The 13,428-nt window shown below is 35.9% G+C and overlaps 1 protein-coding gene across 1 annotated transcript in view; it reads right to left on the bottom strand.

Annotated features, from left to right (window-relative positions):
- The window catches only part of RIMBP2 (RIMS binding protein 2), a 176,313-nt gene that overhangs the window by 43,882 nt on the left and 119,003 nt on the right, over positions 1 to 13,428 (bottom strand). Inside the window, 2 exon segments of the mRNA XM_076353292.1 lie at positions 4,712 to 4,916; positions 10,869 to 10,919. Of these exon segments, the coding sequence (XP_076209407.1) occupies positions 4,712 to 4,916; positions 10,869 to 10,919 (256 nt within the window).

The following is a 13,428-nucleotide window of genomic DNA, read 5'->3' as shown; positions in this document are numbered from 1 at the left end:
TTTTTAAAATACTTAAAAATAAAAAGGAAAAGACAGTTTATATTGCACATTTAAAGGACCTAAGGAGGCAGCCTTAGAAGAGGCTGAACACTCTAATCTATTGACTCAAGTGAAAACCAGGTCTAACAGTGAGGGGAGACAAGTAAAAAGAACAACTTCCTCAAGGTTGCAAGAGAGACTAATACAGTATAAGATAAAATACTTCTACATTTTTTCCCTTTTTTGTTAGTTTAGTCCCCAAACCACATGAAAAGAAGCAGGAAATTGTAAACTGAGCCTAATTATACTTGCAGCATCAGCAGAAGTTACAGCAAAGCACAGAGTCTAGGGCGTTGCTGACACAATCAGATATCCAGAGTGCCTTCTCCTTTTTCTCTCTCTCATTAACATAATGAGCCTATGTTATAATTTTTCAGACCCTGGATATGTGTAGGTTCAGCATTTCCTCTCCACTTCTGCCAGAAGTCTGGACAGCAATGTTTTGCAACTGAATTTGCAAGCTTCCCAGACACACATCACCAGGAATTACCAGTGGAACCTCTTTATTCATATTGCAGAGGAGAATAAGCTCCAAAACATATAAGCAGAGGGTTTTTCTGGTGTGCTCCTTAGTCCAATATGATTAATTTTCTCTGCATCACTGTAATTTACAGCAGGACAGCTTAAGCACATTGACAGCAGGGAAATACACAAGTCATCATACAAAAGATTAATTACAACCAGCCCGCTTACAGCAATCCCCAGGCTGGAAAAGGGCACATTTTTTATTCTTGGAACCTTTCTCACATATATAACAGAAAAGTCATCCCCATTCAGAAACCTTCAGCCAATTTAGCTCCTTCTGTTTGTTGTTAATGTGCTTGCTATATCAGCCTGTCAGCGCCAAGCCTATAAATAATTGGTCCAACTGTGATTATTCATTCAAAGGAAACTGCTGTTTGGTCTCATACCTCCTTGATTTTTCAGGCTTTGTCATTAAATTAGTTGCACTACATACAAAATGTGGAGAAAGATTCTTGGACAATATAGCCCTTGCTTTGCATACATATAGGATGATAACCGGGATAGGAACACACATTATCAAGAACTCCAGGAATACCAAGACGCTGGAAGATATTCAACTGTCTTATTTTTTCCACTTATAAAACAAGGTACATAAAATTTACCTTGAGTCCTTAATACATAGGAGAGAAAACTGTGTGGTAGTTGCAATTGCATCATGTGACTGGACACATCTATGGCTCCAGATGGTGCTAATAACTAGATACAGCCTGCTTCAATACCCCGATTCCCATCAGAGTAATTCTACACCCATATCCATCAATGTATGTGGAAATACAGCTTCTGCTCCAAATCTAGCTATGCAAAATGGATCTGTCTTCCTAACTGGACTTATTGCCACCTTCAGTGTCCTCTGTTTCTCTATTCATTTGGCTACTTGTGCAATGTAACATCTCCCTGCTCAATAAAACCTGCGCTGGGTGCCATCAACTCCTGTCACTTTATGAAAAAGTGTGTGAAATAACAGAAGCTGATCCTCTAAGGCTCTTTCTCATGCTGTGGGACTGCTTTTACCTAGGACCACAATGCGATCCATTTCTTAAAGCAGCTTAAAAATTACTGCATTTTCAAGGTATTCTAATATCTGCAATAAATTGAAAAGAACAGGTTTTCGGGTGAGCCGTATCATACAATGTTAGCAGTTAGTTCCTGTGTATTCTGTACAGGAGACTTTTTTAAAAGGTCATCAGGTGCTTAAATAATATATGTAAATTCATGCTGATTTTATGTATGCAGAGCCACAGTTGGATTAAAAAAAATAAACACAAGCATCATCAAGCAATGCCTTTGCAAAAAGCAAAATTGAGATTCACTGTGCATGAAGCACATTCCTCCTGAAACCTCCTGAATCTTCATAATCTCCTGATCATTTCTATAGAGGATGTCTACTTTTGCGGATTGTGAATACATGAGTACAGACAAAAATGGCTGCATTTAAAAACTGGCCTAACTTTACCTCCAAAATAAGAAACAATTTCAACTAGATTCTCTTGTTCATCCAAAGTAATTTCACTGATGTCCCCGGGCTTGAACAACAGAATGTGGAAGAATCAGACCTATAAAGACTGTTTTAAAACTTGTTACCTCACTGGAAACTAAGAAAAAAAAATGCACCTTTCCTTTTATATTTGCACTCTGGAAAAAACTAAGAGTTAAAAATGAAAAATACAAGAGGTCAGGTGATATGAACATGCAGCAGCTTCTAGAAATGTCTCTTTTTTCCTCTAAATACTAGAGAAGAACCTTATAAAGCCACAGGGTTTTTGTCCATAAAGTCTCGTAAAATGCATATATGCTCAAAATGGCCTATATTTTCCCATGACTGGCCAGTTATCTGTTAAGGAAGTCTGAAGAACACCCTTTCAAGGAAAGAGGCAAGGAAGAGCATCAGACTTAATTTAAATGTCTCAGCAGAATTAAAGCTGGCCATACTTGTAGTACAATTAGACTCTCCATTCTATTTATTGGAACTGCTGATTCATTATGGACTACCTAAATTATCTAGAAAGGCCATTTAAATGAGCCTTTTATCTGATGAATAATAAATCTTAAGGTTTCTGTATCTGATTGTGACACTATTATATGTTTAGAGTGAACTTTTTACGTTCTAATCTATTCTGGCTAGGTTTATTTCATTTCCTGATACATTCAAACACCACCAATTAAGGCAAAGCAGCTGGTCATAAACTGATCTCATTTCCGTCATTTGCTTTGCTTTGAAAGCTGTCCTTGTGTTCCCTCTTGTGTTCTTTCTTCCTCACACATAATAAAAATAATTACACTTCTGGTTTGAAGAACTTGCTGTAGCATTACCATCATTATTGTGAAATGGCTGATTTCAATAATTAGAAATCCTGCCCACTTGCTTAAACATTACTTTATTGTTATCAGTGCATTCATACTGAGAATGAATATTGTCCAAGGTTTTCTGATGTTTATACATCAGTGCTGCAGGCCCTGAATTCTAAGTTGCACAAAAATCAATAGGTTATGAGAAAAGGTTTACAGAGCAAGGCCCTTAAATGACTTCAGTACAGACCTAGCTGTGTTTTCTGTGTTTTTACTCAAGGAGCTCTTGGAAGATTTCTGTTTGTTATGTTCTGAAGGTTTTTTTAAAAGCTGTTTCTATTAGTATTTCAAGAATAAATATAAGTTAGTTTGGAGTTGGACAGAGGACCTCAAAAAGTTTATTTGATTTTTATTTGAGAATTGGGGCCTATTTAGGTCAATTCCAGAGGTACAGACTGGACCTTCACTAGCTGCCTAAAGGACATTTCAATACCTAATTACCTTTCCTTTAAGATTAATTGTTGCTTTGAAAATCCTGTCCTTAGCGACATGAGGAGCTAATCCTGTTGATATTAAGGAAATTTCTACTAAATTCTTATGGCTATCAGGTAACGCCTTCTGAATTCTCCATTTTGTGCACTTCAGTATCCATTTAGGTAAGACCTGCAGCTCCAGAAAAGCCTATAAACTAATATACACCACAGTGGGCAAGACTGCAAACAGCTCGAATTTTGCGTTCAAAAACCCAAGGCATACAAAGTAGCATGGGATTTACATGCAAGTTACTTTCAAGTGTCTTCAGGTAACCTCTTGCCTTGATCTTTTAAATTTTCTTATGAATAATGAATCGTTAACAAAGTTGTGTACTTAGGAGGAGCAGTTGCCTCTGGCAATAGGAGACGACCTGCCAAAAGTTCAACACAGATCTTGGAAAAACACATACTGTGTTGAAGATACTAGGCACTATAATAACACCAATACAGAAGTAATTTTTTTTTTTTTTTTTTTTTTTACATTCTCCATTTCTTTTAAAACTCAAATCAACGATATTTTTATTGTGACTTTTCTCTTTCTAAAACACCTGGCAGTTACATGTTCAATTACTATTTTAAACACAGTTAAAAATCTAAGCACACCTTTGCAGAGTTTAGTGAGCAACTGTAGATATTATTCCTATTCAGGTCTGTTAAAATATATCCCATGAAACTCCTTTCCAACCAAAATCACTTTGTGACAGAATTTGTGTTTCTGTAGACAGTGTTTGCTTCCATTGAAATTTTTTTTTAATGTTTTACTTTCAAGTTTTTACGGAGAAGTGCATATTTTCTGTTGAACAAATGCAACTAAACCAAAAACATTTTCATGTTTGTCAAAATATTCCATTCAGTTTTCCCATTTTCTACCCAGCTCTATTTACAAGTTTCTTTTATGTAATGGCTAATGCAGTGTGGGGGTCTCTATGCTTTCTTTCCCCGTGAACTTCTTCAACAAGATAGCAGACCAACTCCTGTCCCTGAAACAGTGAAGGTTTTACAGCAAAGCCTGTATATGCAGACAGTCTTTCTTCTTCCAACAGTAGATATTTACATAAGGAAGACATCATTGTAACACTGAACAGGTTTCTCATCGCTTCACCCAACAACAATTAGAGAGAATTCTGCTCACAGCAGTGCCTAAATAAAACTGCAACAACCTCAGTGAAGGCTTAAGAGACACTCTGAAATTTAAACAAGTCACAAAACAGGAACAAGAGTGAATTCTATCTTCCATTTGTACAATCAAACTCTATTTACATCGTTGAGTTGCATCTTAAAACCTACAGGGCAGAACAGATACCTACAAATGAAATGCTGGTCCTTACCTTTGCCTATAGAAGTGGCTATTCCATTCATTAACTGGGATAAAGATTTACCAGGAGAACCAGGGATATCTGAGGATGCCACCGAGTTACTGCTCAGGAGATCAATCTTTCCTGCTTGCTGTCGAAACTTCTCTAGTTCTCTGGACAAGAGGTTAAATTGTTCACTCTGTGTCCGGCATTTCTCCTCTAGCTCTCGGACCTTGGCCTGCAGAAGCAAGACATAACACAGACATTTGACTGAGATCAGAGCAAGCTATGACTGCGTCAGATTTTTCTTAAGTACCAGGAAGCCAGGATAGGCAAACTATTTGGGATAAACAGGCCCACAATCACACTTTTCTCCCCCTAAATTCTCACCCATATTTAGAACGAAACTTTTTAGTAGCCCTGTAATATTGAGGTAAGTACTCCTTTCATCCCCAATTTCCAAAGTGGAAATTCCTCATCATATTTTTTGGCAGCACTAAAAAAAAATCACTGCCAAGAACACTTGCAAACAGATGTTACAGCTTTGTGACTTCTACACACATCTGAATGTCACTTTTGTGCGCTTTTCCAACTTTTTCTAAAACTCAGATATATTTCTGAGGTTTGCCCATCCTCGGCTATTAAGTTGAAGCCTCCTGAACTGTTAGATTAACATTGATGTATTAAAAAACACCACCAAAAAACCCCCCACCGTGGTTCATGCAAAATGTGGGCTTACCTACTGGCTCAATTCCCTTTCAAAAATAATGCTCCTCACTATAGGTGCCAAACCACACAGAAGTAATCCAGACACCAGCCAAGAGGAGATTGTTTGTAAGCTTGTGAGAAGTACCAAAATGTCATTGTTGGCAAAACATTTTTGTTTTAATTTTGAGGTATCAGGCTTTAACAAAACAGAACTTAAAAGATAAGCTTCTGTGCTGCCTTGGGAAATTTGCCTACATACAGTTTATGAATTCCTGATGTGAAAAAATGGATGAGGTGATGGAAAGGAAAGATTCCCTGGCTGAAAGAAATGACAAAGGGCATGGGAATTCAAGATTTCTTCTACAACTTTAACTCAAAAAATTAAGGATATAATAATAATATAATAATATTTTCAATATAATGCATTTACGTTTCAATCTGCATTTACAAACAGCCTGTATATGTGTTTGCATACACTACCATATGTTCCCAAAGAGAAAAAAAACCAAATCTAGAGTGCCCAGAGAGTTAGGAAAGAGCATATTGACACCTGCTGCAAAGACTGAAGAATCAGCAAAGCTCCTGAGAATTTCATTTGTGAGGTCTGATTTTCACGTAGGGGCAAACAGTTGGTCTGTTCTCTGGAAATATGCCAGAGAAAGACTGCCATTTGAGGCCTAGGGAGCACTCGTGTCTCGTGCTGTGACCCAAACGCTGCAAGCAGAAGTAGCTCAACAGAGGCAGTAATAGTCTCCTTATATGAAAAGATAATGCACTATATCCTAATCTGATGCTTTACAATGAACAAACATCACTTTCCTTCATTAAAAACCCCGTTACAGTATATGCCTACTTAAAAAACCGTACTAACAAAGGAAGTCTGGATATCATTTAAATTCATTCAACTGTACTAAAGGTTTCTTCCTCTTGAAAGAGAAGAATGTTCTCAGTTCATATAAGAAAAACTGCACATATTACATATCAAAAAACCAACATATATTACATACCACCTATATGAAGATCTTAGCACAGCTAAAGATAAACAAAACACTTATAGTCCCCAGAAGAACACAAAAATCCAAATTTCCTACTACAGAAGGTGGTACTGTTTGTTCATTTTTTTGTAACAAATACATTTTAAAGCTACAGTGAATTTTGAGGATATAATTTGTTTGTATTCATAAAACACAAATTAATTTAGTTCTGCTAAAGATGTCTCAGGGTATCTATCTGACTGATTATGAAACAGAAAACAATAAGATACAGAGACATTGTGGGAGTTTTACACAAACATTAAATGCTTTGATTTTTTTTTTTTTTGTCTTTCATCTTTTCACTGTGGTTTTCAGCAACCGAAACGTGAGCCTTTGCTACTTGTTACTTTGCTGCATGAATACGGCATCTATGTACAATTTTAAAAGAACATTAAACAAACGAAGTAGTAAAGTGGTTTGGGTTTTCAGATCCCCTCTTTCCAATGGCAAGTTTAAGGATGAGCTATTCAACTCTCTAAGAATATATACTGACCTTTCCACATGCAGTTATGGAAACTCTAGCATAAAATAAAAAATAAAAACATCATCATCCAGAACCCAACAAGATGCTAAGTCTGCCTTAAAAAATATTTTTGAAAAAAATATTAATTTAATGTATTATTATTATTTATTAATTTAAAACTTATTTGCATTTCTTTGACTTTTCTTTCGAGTATCTAGAATCTTCATTTTCAAGTTGTTCTCTCACGACAGTATGAAGTCTGGAAGAAAAATGCCTTTACTACTTTTTTTTAATCAAGGTTATGAGATAGAAGTGAGCACAAAGCTGGTACTATATAAAGAAAAAATTGCCATGAGATCCACAATAGTACTAACAGGAGACATCCCCATACCCATCTTTGTTTGACTTCAGGCAGGGGCTTGGTTCATTGTTTGCCAGCCAGACTCACCTCACTTTAGAAAATCTACATATTCACGTATGTCACTGCAGAGTGAGGCATGTGCTTACACTCTCAGAAGTACTGAATTTTTATTCTGTATCATGGTTCTGCCCATATAGCCTATCCTAATAACGATGGCACAAAAGTGCCAAGTCTACCAGATCTCCCTAAAACTGGATCTGCCTATAGCAGTGGCTGTATGAAAAGACATTCTCTACTGCAGACTGTATTGAATGTGTTTCACTTAGGACTTGCCAAGTTTCTCATACAAGACATAGTGCTATTTATAAAACTTAAACAGCTTCTTAAATTGAAAATGAAGTAGAATTCATCCATTACAAGACAGATACTGTTCGCACAAGACAGATAAGATGATGAGCAACTTTCCAGGTGGACAGGCTTGAATTCAGACTAGTAATTAGCTCACATATTCTGCTACGGAGATACCATTTCATAGTTTAATTGTTTACGTAGAAGCAATGGCTTTCAGTAGGCGGCTCAATAAATCAACCTCAGGTGAAAATACCACATAAAATTATCTTTGTATTAATAAAGAAACAATCTGAATTCAGACAATATCCACACAGCCAGAAAGCTACAAACTTGAATAAACTACCAAACCATTCTTACTGGGCATGCTCATAAGAAATTCACTTTCAAAAACAGTATCTGAGTTCTCATTAAATCATGCCATATCTCTTGTAGAAAATTTCTGATTTTGGTGATTTGGTATTAGGCCAATAAATGCCAAGCATGCTTGCATAACAATGGTTCTAGCACACATCCCATGCAAGGTTAGGCAGGACTATCGTACTCATTTTAAAGGGAAAAGTGCAGGATTCAGGACAGGGAAAGGAGAATTTATGCCCTAAAATACCTGCATGCTGTCCAAGGTGTTCTGGATGAAGTGCAAAGCAATAAATTCCAGACAAGACACAGTAAACAAAGAGATGTGAAATAAACAAAGAAATAAAACCAGTTTTGAACTTCTTTTACATTTCAAAGCAAAATATATTAGAACAGTTAACACGTGTAAAAACATGCATTAACACAAACCACACTATAGAATGTTTCAGAAATCAATACCACTGCTGGTCTTAAATTGCAAAAGGCAGATTAAATAAAATGCTAAAAATTAATGGGCTTATGGCAATAAAAAGCAAAAGCTTAGGAAACCTTGATGGGGTTATGCAAATCGGAGGTCGCAGACAAAACAGCTAAATAGGAATTTTGATTAGTTTGAGGGGGGTAAATAATCACTTGCCTGCTTTGTTTCTACTTAAGTTTTCCTGCATCATATGCTTTCCACCAGGTATTAAATAATTTAATCTTATGTTCTTCAAGGTAAAACAAACTTAATATATATGATGATCATAAAGGCGTATGAGTAAAACACTTTCTGTGGGAATATTAACTTTTATAGATATAAAAAAAAAAAAAAAATTGTTTAAGATGATCAATGCACCAGAAAAACCACCTTCCATCAATGCACGACCAGTAAGTACACAGAGAGAAGAACTACTGCGAGAAGGTAAAAAGACTAGAAATTACCTTCTGCTAAAAACAGATTTCTAAGTGAAATGTCGACAATGCACTTGCTATAATCAATCATCTGTGGTATCGCATGTTCTTTATGGTATGTACGGTACCTTAAAACTTAATAACCATTTAATGCCTTTTCCTCAGACAGAAAAACTAGTTTGATAGTTATCAGCGAAAACCTATTTTGCATGAAAAAATGAAGAACAAAAATGAACAAAAGGAAATCTGGATGCAGTTAGTGTGCTGTTTACTTGTGCATCTGTATTTTCTGACACTTTAACTTATCCAAGTACATCAAACAATATGATTGAAACTTAAAGGATCTGTTGAGCCTAGTTTTGAAAAACTGGGGAGGAATTGTTTGCTTTAGGAACCTTCTTATAGGAGTTCTAATTTCTGCTACATGTTGTTGTCACTTGTCCTATCTTGCACAACATTGTGGGTCAGCCTGTATTTCTAAACAGCAGACAGCAAAGGGAATAAAAGGTTTTGTCAGCAGCAGGCAGATATTCAAGTGTATTAATTTATTTCAACTCTCCTTTGATTTTTTGTGTTTTCATATGTAACTTAAGCATAACTGTATGTATCCATTACAAAGGTTCCATTATTATAAAAGTCCCAGTTTAAAATCTCTAGAAATTTCACTCCAGCCTAAGACAAAGAGGTTTTGCAAACCTTGCCCTTTTCCAACTAAAATTGACAGCAAAGCTCATGGTTTTTGAATGGGAGTAAGAATTTGCTCCTATTGTTCATGTCACTTCTATACAAGCTACAAGCAATTCTGTATCCTTGGGCACAGAAGACTAAATTACTAGGTTTTTCCTTAGGATTAATGACTTGAAGGAAGGCTTCAAATGTGATGCAAAGTCCATAAACACAACTACTAATGAATTTACAGGAAATGCCCCATGCCAAGGTCATAACTGAGCAATTGCTAAGGAAAATACTAAGATTTTTTTGATGTACCTTTAGGGATGATGTCAGTATGTGCAGGTATTTAGTGCCTCAAAAGTTAGTAAATCAGATCATCTGAATCATCTCTCAAAATTTAATTTATCTAACAGTATTTACTTACTAAATCCAATAGTCACTGGCAAATTCTAAAAAAATTGCAGCATAGTTGGGAAATGCTAAGAAAGGCCCCTGCTGGTGATACACAGCAATAGGATTAGACGCAATGGACATGGGTAGCATCCAGAGAAAAATTCTGACAGAATACAAGAATAATGTTCTTCATAATGAAAGTGCTCAAAGACTGAAAGAGGCTGCCCATGGAGGTTGTCATATCTCCATTCCCAGAAATATTTAAAAATGGACTGGGCAAAGCCTTGAGCAGCCTACAGTAATTTTGAAGAGGGCCTTTCTTTGAGCAGGGAGTTGGACCGGATAGCCAGAGGTCCCTTCCAAACAGAATTATTCTATGTTTCTAATTAAAAATTTAAATATGTTTCTGGTGCCCCTGGTTTTCAAATGCCCAGTTCAGACTACCTTGAAAAGATCTAGTTTTCCAATAAAAAGTATGAAGTGTTCTCTCTCCACCACATCCTTTGAAGGTTTTTCAAAGTATCCAAATTCTTTCAGTAAGTTTAAAAATTTTATTTTTTAAACATGTTGCTTTATGTTTACTAGACAGTATTTAATTAGGAACCTTAGGTAATTGATTGGTATTTGCAGCTATATTTCCAGCCTAAACGATAATAATTCTTACAAGTGATCACTTCCTTTCTATGTATCTGATAGTATTTTACAAAAAAAAAAAAAAGGTACTAAAATTTCCATTCTATACAAAGAAAAATTGAGGTACACACATCACTTCCAACAGCTCAGCCTAATGCTCTCCTAACTGAATTATAATCGTTGAAGGATGCAATTATGTTAGAAGAGGAAAAAAAACCTATTTGCCTACATATTACTTGAAACTTTCAAAAGTGATGATACTGTAAAGTTATCACATTCGGAATGGAACCTCCACAAGCAAAGGTAACACAAAGGATATCTTCTTACCTCTAGCAACTGAACTGCTCCTTCATGTTCCTTCTTAGCTTCAACCTGAGCCTTGTTTTTATAATTAAGAAAAAAAGAAAAGAAAAGACACATCAATTAGTCATGCCACATATAGTATGCTCTAACCACATAAAGTGGTATACCGTATACTCAAATCCAAAGCCAATTACAGTCTCGAAGGGATGACTCCGTCAATATTACTATAGCGCTTTGGTTCCAAGCCACTGAAATAACTGCTTATTTTTAGGAGATTGAATCTCAGTGAAGCTTAATAGCATCAGTATTTTGTTGGAGCAGAAGAGCATGCTCAACACACTGCAAGAACACATCAGAAGTACCTCTGAAACCCTCCAAATTAAAACTGAAAAATGAGCTCGTTATTCTACATTGCAGGAGTTTCATGGTCTAGAAATGTACCATACCAGCCAAGAGAAAGCAACACAAAATTAAGCTCATTCTTTACATGCAGCAACAGTATTTATCATCTACGTAAATAGCTCACAAAACACTTCAAGGCAACCACAAGAAAGGTTGTCTCCAAACAGGAGTGCAACATTTAGGGTCCAATCAACTGAGTCAAAGTTGAAAAGAGGGAATCAATAAGAGCAGAAAAGTGTATTTTATGTAGCTCAGAAATTCAGTTATCAAATTTTTGTCAGGAAAAGTCTAAACCTTAAAAACAACAACAAAAAAATCATTCAGTAATTTTGTGTTATCCTCACTTTATTTCCATTTAAGTTTTCACTATCTTCTTTATTGACACTTGCCCAAGATAAGCAAAACTTTTTATTAACCATTGTATCAGGCTGATAGCCGTGTGATGCACTAACTTTGCCTCTTAGCTCCTTATTACTGTAACCCAAAGACCACATTCTGCACATTCCTCATCAGAGAAAAGTCTTAAAACCCTCCAGTTTAGCAGAGGGCAACACCCCACAGTCCTTCTAATATAATGGGCCAGATAATCCCATGATGGACACTGACACAGCTATGTTAACTTCACTTGCCTCATCTATGAGGGCTACCCTACTCCCTTATTGGCTTCAACAATAAAACAAAAACATATACCCAAACTATACTTCTCTGTTATGCATGGTAATAAAGCCTCCTTCGATCCTGCAAGCACAGTCATATTTCTTCTTGTACTACAGTAATAAATCTTATTGCTAGCACCTGATAAAATATTGGCTCCAGGAGCATTAGTATGATGGCAGGTAATAGAAAGCCTTGTGTTACCCATCATTACAAGTTTAATAAAATCTGCCCAGAATATGAGTTCTTGATAAATGATTACAAAACCTGCATCAATTGCTATCTCTCTTTTACATCAAACAGTCTTGTAGTAAGGCTTTCTTGGAGAAAAAGACCATCTGATTCCCTATCAACACAAAACCTTGATGAACAATATTATATTCTCCTTTTAGGCTGAAAATCTGATCAGTCTGTACATATATTAAAAACACAATGAGTTTTTATTTATAATATCAAACTGTGACAGCAAATGCATCAGACTGCACCAGTAACTTGCTTTGTTTTAAAGTGCACATTTCTGTGGTTCATCAGCAACTTTACAACAGTAACAAGATACGCTGTGAAATGTCATCCTGTTACTGCCTGGAGTTACTATTTTCATTTCATGGTACTTTTTCAAGTAATTAGATGACTCTAATTAAAAAAAGGAAGAAAGAATTTAACACGCATGTACTAGGTACATTGGGAGGTCAGCTCTGGCTGAAATGTGAGCCAGCAATTCCTGTTTAATGATGGAAGAAAAGTATTATATAGTTACTTAGGTAACAGATTTATTTAAATTGTTTTTCTGACAATATACACTGCATTATAATGTTGAAAAGGAGATGTGTTGGATACCAGCAGTCTAGAGGCTAAAGCAGGAAAAATTAGTCTGTGCTCATCTCCACTACCATGCCCAGAGAACTACAGGTAGCTTGGCTATCTCTCTACAAGGTAGAACAGTGCACAATATGGACATCCCCCAAAATCTTCCAATGTTTTGAATTCTTTATCTCTTCTACCCATACAGTCTACTAATCTGGTCTTCATTCTTATTCTATAGCATTAATAATAAAATTACAGAAGCAACTAAGTATCTCAACCAAGCTGGGATCCCAACATGTCACAATGGAAAAGAATCTGAGCTTGGAAGGGCTGAAAATCAAATTTTTTTTTTAAAAAGCCCTTTTTCTTTTTGAGTGGTATCTAGAATGAATATCACATGCAGATTTTGTCAAGGGATGTGATGGGTAGAATGCTCATTTACATTGTCATAGACCCTTACCATGAAAGGCAATAATAATTAAAAAAAACACAACAGTGACTTAATCACATAAAGGATTAGATGTTTCAGGGTGAAAATGACTGTCTGTGCAAAGTCCTAGGAGGAGTATTTCAAGCTAATGAATGAAACCAGTAAGAAAATGAATTATTTCTTAAATGCTTCTACTTAGTAATGCATAGATGAATTGTTATTGTGGATTTTAGTATAGGAGTTCTAAGCTAAAGTTCTAGTGGAACTTAGTGGTAAATGATTATTAGATAACAA

This window comes from Aptenodytes patagonicus, chromosome 15 (assembly GCF_965638725.1).
Source record: "Aptenodytes patagonicus chromosome 15, bAptPat1.pri.cur, whole genome shotgun sequence".
NCBI lineage: Eukaryota > Metazoa > Chordata > Aves > Sphenisciformes > Spheniscidae > Aptenodytes > Aptenodytes patagonicus.
Note: the sequence above shows the minus strand (reverse complement) of the source record. Positions and strands in the feature narration are given on the sequence as shown.